Below are 16,440 nucleotides of genomic sequence, written 5' to 3' on the forward strand. Positions count from 1 at the left end.
AAAGGTGTTCATTGTACTTTCCATTATCTACCAGAGGCGGATGTGGTCCTATTGAGAGGAGTTCGCGTGTTACACACTCCCTGTAGGAGGCGGGGCATGTTCTATTAATCTCGTGTTTCGGCGGTGTAAGTTTTGATTTATTGAAAGCGAGCCTATTATACGTGAAATGGAAATACAACTAATGTGTGTAAATGACTTCATTCGTTCGTGTCTTGACATGTTTTATTGATTGGAAATCCGGTCGCTGATATACTAGTATAGTTAGCAAATACTGTAGTCTATTTAATTCGACATTTGCATATAAAATAACGTGGCAAATGTAGCATTAACCCTAATTATACCAAGTTTTTAGAAATCTATGGGGCTGATAGAAGTAGGATTAAGAACATACCCCGTCAACCATCAGTACTAAAAAAAAGTTGAGATTGGTGTCAGACCTCAGACCTCATTACGTTGAGGCTCCGTTGGCTCTAAATTCCGGTCGCTTGTTGTGCGTCGCCTGACGTTCAAAATCACTATCCAAATCGCGTTCAAATCAAATAACAGCTTATGTTTGACGAGATGTGTAAACCAATTAGAGCACACCCTAAAATAATATGCAACACTAGTTTTGCTTGGTTGTAGATCCAACGAAAACTAGGCGCGCCTTTAATAGGGTACAGGAGGGGAATTGAAAAAGGGAAATCAGATTACCAACAATCCATCATTCCGAACTCAATACGTAACAACCTGAGAGCAAATGTGTTTTATTTACTAAAATAAAATAATTTATTGGATAAAATCGAAGAATAAAATACATGGAAGACTCAAATTTGCATCATAAGACTTCTGAATTATCGATGAAAAGTGACAATAAATAGGTAGAAAATTTTAAAAACTCTACTTTAAACATGGAAATTGTTGATTTTAAAAAATAGTGTAACGGTGTGTGAACCAAATGTGCGGACGTGATATCAAATTAGATACATTGATGAACTGTTTAAAGCATAAATGTGGCATTTAAATTCTATAAACTAGGTGCTAGTGATTTGCAAAATTGTAATGGAGCTGCATTATTTTCTTAAACATTTATACAAACAAATTATTATTCCCGAAAATTATTCCTGAAATATTTGTTTTAATGGCTCAAACGAGATTTCTGTCATTAGATAAAATATATATGTATACAATATATCGTTAATTTGAAAAATGAGTGATATATATGACCATGTATGCACTATTGGAGAGCAAGTTAAAGACTTTGTTTGCTTGGTTCAAGTACGAGACTGCCTAAGCTGCTCCCGCAACATCTTAATGTGTTCATTTCTGTCAGACGTTCCTGATAGGACATTTGACACAGATTCTGGATGGGTATAACTCATTAACATTGGTTGCGGAAATTGTCCTATTAACCCACCATCGACTGGCGAAGGAGTTACCCTAATTGGTTTTCTTTGCATAGGTCGTAGCATGAGCGGCGAATAGCCTGTATTAAGATACCCCATTTGGTTGGGCGTTGACGTCAGAAATCGTCGATGTTTGTGTACGCCTCCGTTGGAGAATCCGTAGTGATGCCGTCCGGAATCGTGGGTTTCATTGTAAGAAGGAAAAGTCATTTCACTTTCGGATTCTGCTCGGGCATAATTACTTCTACTCGGAGGGTGTATTTCATACTTATCCTTCTTCTTGTGTTTGCTACGTCGCTCTAGCTTATCAATTGTGTCTTCTGTATCTATTGCATAGCGTTCAGTTCTTTTTGATTTCTTCTTGGATTTCTTCTTCTTTTTTGGCTTTTTAGTCGCCTCGTCCGTCTTACGTTTTTCTCGGATTTGTACAGGTTTATTTTCCACGGTCTGTGATACCCCGGCTCCCACATTCATGGCATCCGCCGGGACGTCCGTGAAGTCAGTATTTATGACAGGTCGGTTAATGTACAACCCGTCTCCCGTAGGTTTACCAGTATGAGTATACAGCTCATCTCTCGAAGGTAATGACGCTAAACTTGACTCGATGTCATTGTTTCTTTTGTAACCTTGTTGATTATATTCTGTTAAACAACATTAAATCAAAATATAAGTTATTACAATTTATATTTTACTACTTTCAGTTCATACGATTGGTGTCTGAAAAGTAATGTTTACTCGTTAGATATTGTGACATGGTGAAGTGTTTATCGTAAGTGAAGCAAACTGTTGTTCATATCAATGTGTATATATGGTGTCCGAAAATCTACCGAAGTATTACACAAATCTGAACAATATAAATTACAGACAAACAAACTAACTTAAACAAAGAACTATCTATCGCCATGTCTGTTATATATTTTGATAAAATAATGAATGGAATATTGCGTACTAGTATCTTAGTACTGGAATAATAGGCGTATGTTGTTTTACCTTTTTCGTCTTCCCGCCTTTTATATACACAGAAAAACAGTATCAAAAGTATCACAATTAGTGCTATTATCAAAAATATTAGGGTTATCCAAAATCCGACTGAAGTGCCAGTATCTGTTGGTCGACCTGTGAATGAATGAAGTGAGAACAATATCTTTGTCACAATGGTGTTCCGATATGCCAGCAGTGTTACGCTAATAATTCTCAGTGCCACTTTGGCACCGCGGTCAACTTATTGGCGAGTAGTGCATGGTACACATGAAAAGTGTAACTGTACAAATGCAACCACCTAAAGAACTGTACTGAAAGTACTGAATAGTAAACATGAACATTTAAACAGTGAAATGGATCTAAGTGTATGCACTATATAGTAAGTGAAACCATTGAAAAGAATGTGCCACTTATGTGGTATTGTGCGACTTACTTTCAACTCTGAGCTCAATAACACATGTTCGCGGATTCTCAAATGTTGAATGACTTGATGTGCACGTGAATGTATTTCCATTAACTTCGGCACTAGCGTTGATTTGTAACCCCACTATTGATTCATCTATGTAAATGCCTTCACGATTCTGACCATCTTGATCCCATTGTAAAGTTGCTGGAGGGTCACCACCCTTAGTAATACATGTCAATAACACCGTATCTCCATCAATGACGTAATCACTGGATATTGTACATTGCGGAAAGTTAATATTTGGTGGAATGGCATCTATAAAAACAAAATATATAAGGTGAAATTAGATGAAATGTAAGTACATATTTTATGAAGGATAACGGAACCAAATATATACATCTTCATGCATTGACTTTGTTAATATAGTCAAAAAGCAGATCTTGTTAGTTATTTACATATCTCGATGGTATTTTGATATGAACTCAGACGAGAGAATCTGTAATTAAGACATTTTGATATATTCAGAACGGAATTAATGAAGTGAAATAGAATTCGAATATGGGTAACGGGACACTTTGATGTCCGCTTACATATAGTTGTATCAGAATGTAGCGTGTGTGTTTTTTTTTTTCATTCTCTCATGTCGGCCCTCTTAAAATTGAGCTGCCTATAGATATGAATATTAAAGAAATATATATTTCAATTATAAATTAATTACTTGCCGTCTATATGGAAGTTGATTGCTTTCGATGACATCATCGGCATTCCGTCTTCGTTTGACGACAACAAACAGTAGTAAGTTCCAGCATCTGACTTTCTGACATCGTCGATGTTTAGGAAGTATTCACCAACAGACTGATCGCCACGGATGGAATACCTGGGGCAAAGGTACTTCATTAAACTAGAATACATTGTAAGACAATTTTCAGATCACGCCCTCTAGTTACGAAAAACGTGTAGAGGACGCCCTCCATCGACAAATTGTCCCTGCTATGTGAATGGTCTAAATGTTGTTGTTGACAGTGCTAGGTATTGTTTTGTGTGGTGTGTTATGAATTCTTTTTTTTTTTTTTTTGATATTCTTTTATATATTAAAGTGTATTGTGACCAACACCATACAGAACGAATATTGATATCTTATATACTGTGACCAACAATATACTTCTCTGTCAGGTCAAGTTAACTAATGACTCGTTTACTATTTCAACAACAAATACCTGTTGGCGTCATACTGTCCCGTTTCCATGACAGTGTCGCTGCTGATCATCTGTCCATCTTTAATCCAATGGAGAGTGCCTGCTTTATTCAGGGCAGTGCATTCCATAACCATGTTGGCTCCTTCTTTAGTAGTTTTGTCAGTGTCTTTTGAAAACAGGGCAACCTGTGTCTGAGAAACTGTAGAAACAAAAATAAAGTATTTGAAATTATGATTTAATGTGTCTGACAATATTCATTAAGATAATAACAATCATTGCAGTCATTTCACTTACTGTCAATATCCAATGGACCAATACTGCATGTCTCTGGAATATAAAATGTTGGATGATTTGATTGGCAGATGAACTCTGTCCCCAGTAAGTCTTCTGTTACAGTCAGCACCAAACTCAGACGCACTTCTGTGTTCGTATCCATAGCGATACCTTCTTGTATCATGCCATCTTGGACCCAACGTAAATTCGCTGCTGGATTGCCTCCAATAGATTCACATACTAAGATGAGTGTTTCCCCGAGAATAAGTTTATCTTCTGTGCTTGATGTGCACTTAGGGTATCCTCTAAGTGGCGAGTCGGGTCCTAAATGCGATTGACAATAAATAAATGAAAATATGGGTTCCATAAATAATCGCAGAACATAATCCCGAAACACCATTGATATTGGACCTAAGATTAATTACTTTTATAATTTATACACGTGTACGGATAATAATTATACTGACAATGAAAGATAAGGAACTGTGAAAATGATAATTACTACTGAGAAATGCATATTACTACTGAGAAATGCATATTACTACTGAGAAATGCATATTACTACTGAGAAATGCATATTACTACTGAGAAATGCGGATTACTACTGAGAAATGCATATTACTACTGAGAAATGCATATTACTACTGAGAAATGCATATTACTACTGAGAAATGCATATTACTACTGAGAAATGCGGATTACTACTGAGAAATGCATATTACTACTGAGAAATGCATATTACTACTGAGAAATGCGGATTACTACTGAGAAATGTATTCATGAATATCATACCCCTGATGCTAACAGACACCTCTCCACTTCGAATCTGGTCACTGTTGTCACCCTCTGTCACCCAGCATTCATACTGCCCAGAGTCGACTGGCTGTGCATTAGTGATTTGTAAATTATATTCCCCACTATCATGATCTCCGATAATAGAATAATTGTTATCATCGGTCGTTATGGTAACATCATTACTGATATCTTCTCCATTTCTGGACCATATAAGTGTGCCTTCTTTGTGGTACACTGTACATGTGAGCAGAACTGTTTCACCAACTTCTAAGATGACATCACTGGGAACGGTTGTGAAGTTTTGTACTTCAGAATCTTGAATAGAAAGAAAATGTGTTTAATACTAATATTTGACAACAGTAACACACTTCACATTTCTTGTCATAATATATATTTTTTTAATTTGTAAGTATTTTCAGAAGAGTGTATAAAGACTGGTAAATTTACCATAAACAGTCAGCTTTGCAATACCACTTTCAATTGCAGCGTCACCATTATCAGCTTCGGACACATAACATGTGTATTCTCCGTCATCACCGAGATTGATATTGTCAATCCGTAGGTTGTAATCGCTTCCAAGTGCTGGACTCACTATGCTGAGACGAGGATCGGAAACTGATATGACACCATCGTTACTGATGACAACACCATCTTTCTTCCATGACAAACTGCCATGTTTGTTACTAACGGAACATGGTAACGTAATTGTTTCCCCTTCAACTTCTCCAATATCACTTGGTTCTGTGGTGAATGATTGACTTGCTGAAATAAATAGAATTTCCAGTAAACAATTACAACTATATTATGAATCAGACCCACTGAGATACATAAAGAAGTCAAGACTATAGTTAGAATATAAGAGCTTGACTTGTTCCTACCTTCAACACTTAAAGTGTATGCTTCAGCATGAATTTCTGGACTATTATCTGCTGATGTTACCCGGGCCTGATAACTGCCTGAATCTTCTGCAGAAAGATCAGTAATCTGCAGATTATATTCACCAGACGTGTGATCACCGACCATACTTAGGCGTGGATCTCCATTGAGAATAGTGACATCATTGGATATATCCGCACCATCTTTTGACCAAATAACAAATCCCTCTTTGTGCTGCACAGAAAACTGTAGTACCACAGTACTTCCTTCAACAACCTCCAAGTCCAAGTCTGATGGTGTTGTCCCAAGCTGTTGTATAGCAAGATCTAAAGGTATAGTACTAAGAATTAGCATTTAAGACTCAAATGGTTCTTTTTACTGTGACTATGAAATTTGAAACTTTCTTATTGATTCTTGATGTCCACATGTAATTTTTTTTATTTGGCCACGTGTTGCAGTATGTATGTCTCTGAATTGTTTGTTTCTTTGTTCATGAGTGTGTTGCTTTGAGTTCTAAGATAATGCGTATTAGATTCGTTAAACTGTGACCTTATATTCTACAAAGAATAATTGCATTAATGTTCTTGTCATATTACCTGTGTACTATTTAAAGCTACCTCCTAAATATGTTCACCATGAACATTATTATTGGCCTTCCTTCCTAAATAGTTTTTCGTTGTGTGACTGTTAGCAGCTTTATATGAATAACAGGTGTATAACATGTAAACCACTGGCACACTATAGATTAAACCATGATATGACATTCAACAAAAATTGCCTTACCAAACACAGTTAGTGTTGCAGCCTGGCTTTCAATAGAAGAGTCGCCATTAGTTGCCTCTGTGACGTAGCACACATACACTCCTGCATCATCAGGAATAACATTCTTCATCTTTAGATTATATGTAACCCCCGGATTATCAGAAACAATGGCTATATTGGGGTCATTAACATCGATAGTCATGTCAGTACTGATGGTGTTTCTGTCCTTCTTCCAGTGTAGAGTGCCATGTTTATTACTCACAGAGCAATTAAATATTACTGTTTCGCCTTCTGTGATAGTGGCATCATCTGGTTCTTCAATAAATGTCTGAGGATCTACAAATATAAATTTACAGCAATAAGGGTTTCGATATGGATATTATTAAAACATTTACAAACCTGAAAGCGTATTAATAAATTGAAAATCATTTTATTAATTAGAATTTATATTTTTTAACACAGCTTTAAACATTTAATCTAACGATTCTTCATGAAAGTGTAATGAGGGTGTTCTATTCATGAATAATATATAATATGACCTACCGTCTACTACCAAATCTATTTTGGGCGTACTAATTTCATCACTGTTATCTGCTGCAGTTGCACGGCATTGGAATTCACCAGTATCAGTGACCTCAGCGTCGTCTATCTGCAGGTTATAATGACCATTTGTCGCGTCACCCGCAATGCTGTATCGGGCATCGCCGTTGATGACTGTCCCATCTTTAGTAATATCAACACCATCTTTGGACCAGATTACATCACCTTCCTTATTACTGACTACGCAATCAAGCATAACTGATTTCCCCGCCACGATGTTGGTGTCCACAGGAACAGTGGTAAAATCTTGAACAGCTGCATCTGTGAATGAATAATAATTACGCACACGATCATAATTAGTTACGTCACTTTACTGTCGCATTGGAAACTTTTATACAACCACAGATATCACAAGGACCATGTGTCTTTAGTGGGTGAGATATGTGTTTAGAGAATCATGTTGTAAATAATTATTACATAAAAATGCAATACTTAAATCTAGTGATTCAAAGTTATTCTGTCGGCCCCAAACCCGCTTGTCTATCTACCCACAACACTTACCATACACTGTTAATTTCACTGAATCACTGTCAATCGCAACATCTCCATTGGCTGCGCTAGTTACATGACACAAATACTCTCCCATATGCTCCATGCTGAGGGCATTGATTTGCAAGTTGTACTCTCTTCCTGGCTGTGACGTCACTACACTGAGACTTGGATCGTTGGCAGTTATTTGCATATCTTCAGTTAAAATGGCGCCGTCTTTCTTCCAATGCAGCGTTCCGTGCTTGTTTTCTACAGAACATGTCAAGACTATGACGTCACCTTCTACTGCCACTTCTTCAACTGGTTCAACGATAAACGATTGTGGTTCTGTAGATGAAGCATTGTGCCATATGTGATGTTTAAATTTAATCATAAATTGTGCACTATGATATGCATAACTGATAAATCAATCAATAGCAAATTGAGATATAATTCCACTTTCAGAATAACTTATATAATGACCACGAGTAACAGTTTCTGAGCTAGCAGCACTGACGAAAACTTGGAAGATGAAAAAAAGGATTCGATTGTCCTGACAACTATTTTGGAAAGAATTGCGTCGGGCGGTTTATACTCTGATAGCTGTTCTTGAATATAGTGAATATATGTTTTTACAAACCTTCCACTGTTAATATGGCCTGTGGTGATATAATTTCTTCACTGTTATCAGCTGGTGTTACTCTGCACTGATACACGCCTGTATCTGATAGAGCTGCACTACTAATTCTTAGATAATACTCTCCAGCTGATTGATCACCAACAATTGATAGTTGAGAATCGCCATTTGTAATGAACACATCGTTGCTAATATCGACGCCATCTTTAGACCAAATGACATTGCCTTCTTTATGGAACACGGAACATTCGAGTGAAACTTCCAACCCTGTGATCGTCTCTGTATCTTCAGGAACGCTAGTCATATTTTGAACAGCAGCATCTATAATGAGTTTGACCAAATATATATTTTACGTTTTTGTACTTGAAAACAACTCACTAGTATCAATGTACACTATGTCAACATAATATTATAATCTTGCTCTCCCGTGAAACGCCAATCTTTCGAAGATGTGTGCAATTTGCAAACGCATACATACTATGTGCAAGTGATCAGAGAAGACTGGGTTGGAAATTGACTACTACGTATATCTTTAAAATAGGCTTACCCTGCATTATCAAATTCGCGGGATTACTTTGAATTGACGAATCCCCAATTGCGGTATCCTCAGACACGAAACACACGTAACTTCCTACGTCATTTACGCTGACATCATCGATTTGTAGGTTGTATTCGCCAACAGACGGGTTCAGAATAGTCAGGCGTGAGTCAGCAGCGACGATAGTGGCGTCGTTGCTAAGAGTGGTGCCATCTTTTTTCCACGACAATACGCCATGTTTATTGCTCACAGCACAATCGAAGATGATCGTTTGGCCCTCAACGGCCACTGTTAACGTGGGTACCACGGTAAAACTCTGCGAAGCTAATAGCGAAACAATTAATTAGTATGTACGATGTTTAGTTACTCTTGATTGGCCGCCAGTACATATCGAACCTGGAACGGGGTGTTTCATTGTAATATAGGCATTCTGAATCTTAGAAGGTTTAGTTCAAAGATATATATAGCTACTTTTTAGATCTTCAAAAATCACACGTAATTGTCACCAAACCGCGAGGACCTTGATTATATATTATTCATGGAATATTTCTCATCAACAAAATAGTTCTCATCAAGATTTAATAAACTAATAAGAATCTGATCTTTTGCCCTCTTCGTTAGTAACATACCGAATCAAATTGAAGTATCCACTAACATTATGTATATGCACGATATAGTAATCAGTGACAAATATGTAAAACATTTAAAATAAATATAAAACTTACGTAAGACATCTATGAAGGCTTTCGGTGTTTTTATCTCCAGACTGTTGTCTGCTGCTGTCACACGACACTCATAATAGCCTTCATCTGATAAAGCAACATCTCGTATTTGTAGATTGTATCTTCCATTGTCTGAATTTCCTCTAATACTGTACCTGGAATCCCCGTTAGTAACCGTGTGATCCGTACTTATGTCTACGTTATCTTTAGACCAGATGACGCTGCCTTCTTTGTTTTCAACGCTGCACCTTAGAGTCAGTGTATTGCCTTCAACAATTTTTGCGTCGACTGGTGATGATGTGAAATTCTGGCTTTCCAAATCTGTAGAAAAAAAATCAGCCATTTTGCTAACAGTCACTTACACACAATTATTATTATTATTGAAAATGTCAGAAAGTAGTATAATTATAGGTGAGCGGAAATGACGTACACATTACTTACCATGAACTGTGACAATCGCTGATTGGCTGATGATTTCTGAATCGCCATCAACTGAATCTGACACTTTGCATATGTAACTTCCCTCATGTCTAATTTGAATATTGTCTATTTTTAGATTATATTCCGTATTTGGCGATGTGCTCATAATGCTGAAATGTTCATCATCATTGGTGATGTTTAAATCAAAGTTGATGACGTCACCGTCTTTTATCCATGAGAGTGCACCATGCTTATTGCTGACAGAGCAGGTTAGGATTACTGAGTCTCCCTCTACGGCCGTAATGTCCACTGGTTCGTCTGTGAATGCTTGGCGCCCTATTCATAAATAACAACACATACATTCCATGACTTCTTATTTAATTATTTTTTAAGAAATGTTATCACAGCACACACAATAACCAAATCATAACACTTTCTAACTGAGTTAGAAAATATATGCATTGCCAAGATAGTAACAAACTGAATATGAGCACTAACCTATGACATCCAACGTCACTTCCGCTGTTTCAATTGCCGGGCTATTGTCTGCTTCGGTGATTTGACATTTGAAGGTGCCGGCATCAGACAACGCAACACTATCGATTTGTAGATGATACTCTCCATTGCCAACATCTCCTACTACCGAGTACTTCGGGTTGCCATTGGTAACCGTGGCGTCATTAGTAATGTCAACTCCGTCTTTGGACCATATCACGAAACCCTCTTTGTGATCTACAGTACATTGCAAAATGATCACATTTCCCTCCACAACTTCGGCGTCTGATGGCGTCGTTGCGAAACTCTGAATTTCTAAGTCTGCAATTACGATGAGAACAGTTTTGTATTTAAATATAATGAACCTAATTGTATCATGTTCATAATAATTAATTCTGCTTTTTAAAATCATAATAATTTGAATTCACTCTGCAATCTCACATTCCAGACACAATTATTCTAAAAAGAAACGATTACCACAAATACACAATTTGTTTCGTTATCTGGTTAACTTGTTTTTTTCTGGTTATTTTGATCCAAGAGTGAAAGTATATATATATATATATATATATATATATATATATATATATATATATATATATATATATATATATATATATATATATATATATATATATATGTATATATGTATTTTTCTGTTTCTCATATTTGTGTTATCATAATTACCATAGACTGTCAATATAGCTGACCGACTTGTGATGGCGGTATCTCCATTTAAAGCATCAGAAACGTAGCATTCGTAGTCTCCCGAGTCGTCTAACGTTGTGTTGTCTATATATAGGTCATAGTCGAACCCCGGAGTGGTAGAAACTATTGCGTAATGTGAAGTTGTCGTGGTATCTTCACTTATGATGTCACTTCCTTTCTTCCAGGATACAGTGCCATGTTTGTTATTGACTGAACATTGTAGCGTTGTTGCTTCGCCTTCGACGACTGTGGTGTCTGATGGTTCCGTTTGGAAGGTTTGTCGAGCTGTAGGCAAGAACATGGGCGTAAGTGTCCGTGGCGAAACTTGAATCAAGTTCAATCATATGTGTACTGTTGTGATTTACAAAAAAGTGAAATTTATTAATATTTTTGCGTGATTGCTATTTTGTCATCAGTTTCATTATTTTGGTATATAAGTATAATATATTGTAATTGTTCACTTACGCTCGACTGTCAGTACAGCAGTACCACTAGTAATTGCAGGATGACCATTGGCGGATGTCACTGAACACACGTAATTACCAGCGTGCTCTGGTCTCACCGACTCAATCTTCAAATTGTAATCAACTGATGGAATCGGACTATTTATGGTGTACCCGGATGTAGATGTTGTAATTGTAGAATCAGAACTTATGTCTTCACCGTCCAATGACCATACTATCTGCCCCGCTTTGTTACTTACAGAACAGAATAGCGTGACGTCATTGCCTTCCAGTTCGTCGGTGTTTGTGGGTTCAGTAGTAAATGCTTGAGGCGCTGTCGAAAAGTAAATATGCATCGTTTCATCACATATATTCTATTATGACATCATAATGTCACCAATGTCATGCTCTATATCGTTATCACTAAGCCTGGACGCCCCTCCCCTACTCCTACACACATTTTCCAATAACACAAATATTTTAGCGAATCATTGGAAAAGGGGATTCATCGTGGAATGGCAATATATGCTGGGTAATTTCTCAGATAACTGTGCTGTACTTGGCGTCAAATCACACAGAAAACACGAGTGGTCGATCTTCTTGTTTTGTTTTTTTAATTGTAACAAGCATGTGCAATAGTTGAATTTCGAACAGATAAACGTAACCAATATTTCAACAACTAAAATTTACTAGTTTATTTCTTCAATAAAGACACCATGACATATATTATGAGCAACAATGCAACATGTGCAAATACCAATCGTTCAACTATCATCAATGGTGGTCTTACCTTGTACAAACAATGATGCCTGGGCTTCATCGGGTCCAATTTGATCACTGTAGCCTGCAGCTGTCACACGACAAGCATATGTCCCAGTGTCTTGAGTGTCTGCGGTTACCAATTGTAGATTATATTCTCCATTATTTTGGTTCCCAGTAATTGAAAACCTGTTATCACCATTGGTGATCGTGGCGTCGCTGCTAATGTCAACTCCGTCCTTTGACCAAATGACAGTGCCTTCTTTATCGCTGACTGTACACTCCATTACAGCTGAGTTGCCAACCAATGTAGTAGCGTCACTTGGGGTTTTGGAGAAGCTTTGGGGAACGCTGTCTGTTCAGAGAAATGATTAAGAAGTCCTATTGGTTCTTGTTAGAAGATGTACGACACAGAGGTCGCATTGTGACAAGATCATTAATTAGGATTGACTTGAACTAATTAAATAATTGATTAAGTATATGACATGGTTTTATTGGCATATGCTCTTACAAGGAGGGATCACTATGCATAATATATTGATGCAGACTTAATTGCATGTTTGGAGAAAAACAACAATCAACTGACATAGACATACCTATAACAGTGAGAACCACCTGCCCAGACATGGCACCACCGTCTCCACCTCCCTGTGTTACCGTACACTCGTATGTATTTGCGTCATCGTGTCCAACATTAGTTATCTGTAAATCATACGCTTCGCCCTCAGCGGTAGTACTGTACACAATGGTATAGTCTGTATTACCTGTGCTCATCATGGTGTCAAAATTCAGAGGGCTTCCCCCCTGTAACCACGTGACAAATCCTTTTTTCTCAGCGACCGTACAGTGAAATGTTATAGTATCACCAACGACAGCAGTCTGATCGGTTGGCATGACAGTTAAATGCTGTGCGCCAAATACTGTATGGAAAATAACAATCATTAAAATGGCGTCTGGCTCAGTGCTAGTAACTGTTGCTATCCAACTGTTTACGGAAAGGTGAAACTAAGCTGTTGGTGAGAATGGTTTGCACAAAAACATAAGAATACATTTGGCCGTGGACGATGTCGATGGATTGGTAATCAGAATCCGTGTCATCGGTTTTTGCAGAACACAGTGCTTACGACTGGCTTACGATTAAAACGACATTTTAAGGCCGTCACCAAGAATAGAGTTCACAAACTCTATTGAAGTAATGAATTTAATATAAATTTCTGTGGGACCGATTGGTGTATTCGTATAACAGGGTAAGGAGGGATTATTATTGAGGGTAGTAAGCGCGGTTACTTACCTAACGTCACTACAGAGGAACATACACATAGTATGAGCAACCACGAGCTAACTCTACAAGCCATACCTGGCTATGGTTCCTGAAAGACGAATCAGCGATATAAATCAGACAAACGTCGATATTACAAGTTCTTACTTCGATAATTAAAGCCTGGGTCTGAATTATTCTCTTCAACTAATGTAAACAACTCGTGGCAATGCTTCATTAATATAGCATGAATTTTCCCAATACTGCTCACATCGAAGACTCAACTAAATTTGAACAGTGGAAGGCAGAACATGGTCTATTTATCTTATTTCTGAAGTAAACGGCGCAACAACATGTCCTATTATGGTGTCACGTAATCATGCGCCCCTGAATCGTGCGATAAATTAACCAATCAATATTATGTACAATAAATCCAAGGCAATATACGTTATTCGCGTCGAGTTACGAACTGAACCTATTCTTCTCCCAATAACATTGCGACTTGTTATTCTATCGCTACCAATGCCGTCCTATAACTCTGACCATTGTTCCTATTGTTCGCTGTGTAAGTTGTTACTATGTCCCATGGCTTGTGTAACAATGCATTATTACAGTGTTTGAACTATGTCTGCAACGTCACGCGACTTGGGTCAACGTAAATAACTCTTCTGGCGTTATTTTGACCTTTTGTATTTACAGCAGTTTTCCAAAAGCAATAATCCTAGCGTGGAAGTTTTGTAAACAGTTAGCTATTATTTTTAAAATAATTTTATTATATGATTGCATATATAGTGTATTCTATATTCGCTGTAACCAAGGTGACTTTAATGAAGCTCGAAACAAAATAATTAATTGTTATTGTGGCATGCCTTCAATAACATTAATCCATATAAAAATTTTCGAAAAACAAGTCGAAAATCTTACATGTTTGTCTTTTTGAGATTTTTTTCATCATAATATATTGTTATAATGTATTGTTTCATATTCTATTTTGCATGTTTTATGTTTCATCCACATTTTTATTGGAAACTTTTATATAACAAACCCAGTCGATTCAAAATATGAATTCAGATCAACTCTCCAACTCAATGTATGTGATTTTCCTTATTCTTTCTTTTTGGTCTCATACCCTGAAGCCGGAGACATTGTTGCACCAATATTAATAACTTCGCTTACTCGTTGACCTACACATGTTGTATACGTGCAACCAACGCCGTAAATACAAAGAAAATAAAAATCTATACTCTCTTTATAGTTGTATTGATGGCGTGCTATCTCATATGCTGTTGTTGCCCGAGTATAATGGGCTAACGTTAGAATGTGGAGACCCTCGAGATTACGTTCATTATATCGATGATTTATTGGCGTCTAAAATTAGGTAAAATAATCAATTAAACCAACATTATTCATATCATATAACGTGACTACGTTTTTGTTGTTAAATTTTAATTTTGAAAATGGCCTTGTCAGTAATATGTCCAAGAACATTGATATAGAAATTAGTGTTAATAATAATATTGATATTTTTACATAAGAATATTAATATACTTTAAAGACAACGCTTGTGTGTTATTGTTACTATGGGAATCGTGATAAAACAATTCACACTCACTGTGTAAAGTATTCACGCTAAGCCGTGTAAAAAGTTCTCGTTCAAAACATCGAGAACTGTGAATATATCGCCGTGGTGTACCGAATCTGTTTCTGTTCTGCCGTGTTTCTTTACGTTCACCTGCTCAGTTGTGTTTTCAAGTACGGTCTTTGTCGATTTTCTCATTGGCAGTAAAACAAGGTCATCCATTTTTTTTCATAAACAAGCGCTCTATTCTTGACATTGAATGAATGCGTGAATTGACGCTCGAACTGTTATTATAGTCATGGTCAAAGGCATATATTTAGCTTCTAAACGACGGCCACGATTGTATTGTTTTCTATATCTACACCGTAACCATATACTACTCTGTTTACAAACGCAGCCGAAAGTACTACTTAATTCACAGTAAGACCCCTTAACTCCCCAAAATTAGTATTTTACATTTGATTCGTATACGTAATCAGGCTGCAGTATTTGAAAATAATTGAGTTATTATACATCTATCGAGATCATTTCAATTGTCATAAAATGATGACATAGTGTCGAGGAAATTGTGATACGGCCTCGACATGTAATGCATCGTCGATTGCGATATGAGTATTGGGCTTAGAGAAACATAATAACAATATATACCTGAACAATATCGTGAGTTGACGGAATGAAGTTGCTGTCGTGTATTTGAATTTGGCACGTGCGTACGTCAGAGTAAAAGTAAATATTACCTACTCACATTAATATATAAACAAGTTATATCGTGGGTCGATTCTGCGAAAACCGCTGTCCTATATATCACACCTGATACCGTCATCAAGACAAGAATTGGCAGGAATTATTGCTAACGCCTAGGTATCCGTTAAAGGTGGGTCATGATGACAGATTCGCTTATATTGCGATATAGAAAGTGATTCATGGTTCTAATAAGTACAAGATGCGCGTGCGCTAAGGCGTCCATCGCCATGTTTAAGAAAAATGCATTTCCGTTTGAAAGAATCTTGCTGATTGGTTCACCGTCAGGTAAAGTGTGGATAATTAGTATATGAAACCAATTGGAATATTTGATGCATTAGCATGTGTTTGTCATCGGTTGCTAACGACAACCGTGTTGTGCTCTATGGTACAAGTTG

At 37.0% G+C, this 16,440-nt stretch overlaps 1 protein-coding gene across 2 annotated transcripts; it reads right to left on the minus strand.

Annotated features, from left to right (window-relative positions):
- Nucleotides 1-730: 730 nt before the first annotated feature.
- Nucleotides 731-16,125, minus strand: LOC102804455 (obscurin-like). 2 transcript variants are annotated; one of them, XM_085499426.1, is made up of 23 exons: nucleotides 16,047-16,125; nucleotides 13,756-13,834; nucleotides 13,061-13,384; nucleotides 12,496-12,819; nucleotides 11,728-12,039; nucleotides 11,242-11,547; nucleotides 10,558-10,875; nucleotides 10,081-10,395; nucleotides 9,643-9,960; nucleotides 8,927-9,241; nucleotides 8,383-8,700; nucleotides 7,776-8,090; nucleotides 7,218-7,535; nucleotides 6,696-7,010; nucleotides 5,915-6,238; nucleotides 5,484-5,798; nucleotides 5,034-5,351; nucleotides 4,263-4,565; nucleotides 3,990-4,167; nucleotides 3,495-3,649; nucleotides 2,800-3,087; nucleotides 2,376-2,501; nucleotides 731-2,026 (listed from the first exon to the last, which is right to left on the minus strand). In XM_085499426.1, the coding sequence occupies exons 2-23, from the start codon at nucleotides 13,817-13,819 to the stop codon at nucleotides 1,254-1,256; spliced, it is 6,642 nt and encodes a 2,213-aa protein (XP_085355552.1). In that variant the 5' UTR covers nucleotides 13,820-13,834; nucleotides 16,047-16,125; the 3' UTR covers nucleotides 731-1,253. The 2 variants fall into 2 exon arrangements, with proteins under 2 accessions (XP_085355552.1, XP_085355553.1); XM_085499427.1 differs by lacking the exon at nucleotides 16,047-16,125 and having other exon boundaries at nucleotides 13,756-13,997.
- Between the last annotated feature and the right edge of the window lie 315 nt (nucleotides 16,126-16,440).

The sequence above is a fragment of the Saccoglossus kowalevskii genome, chromosome 5 (assembly GCF_978046115.1).
Source record: "Saccoglossus kowalevskii chromosome 5, keSacKowa6.1, whole genome shotgun sequence".
Taxonomy (NCBI): domain Eukaryota; kingdom Metazoa; phylum Hemichordata; class Enteropneusta; family Harrimaniidae; genus Saccoglossus; species Saccoglossus kowalevskii.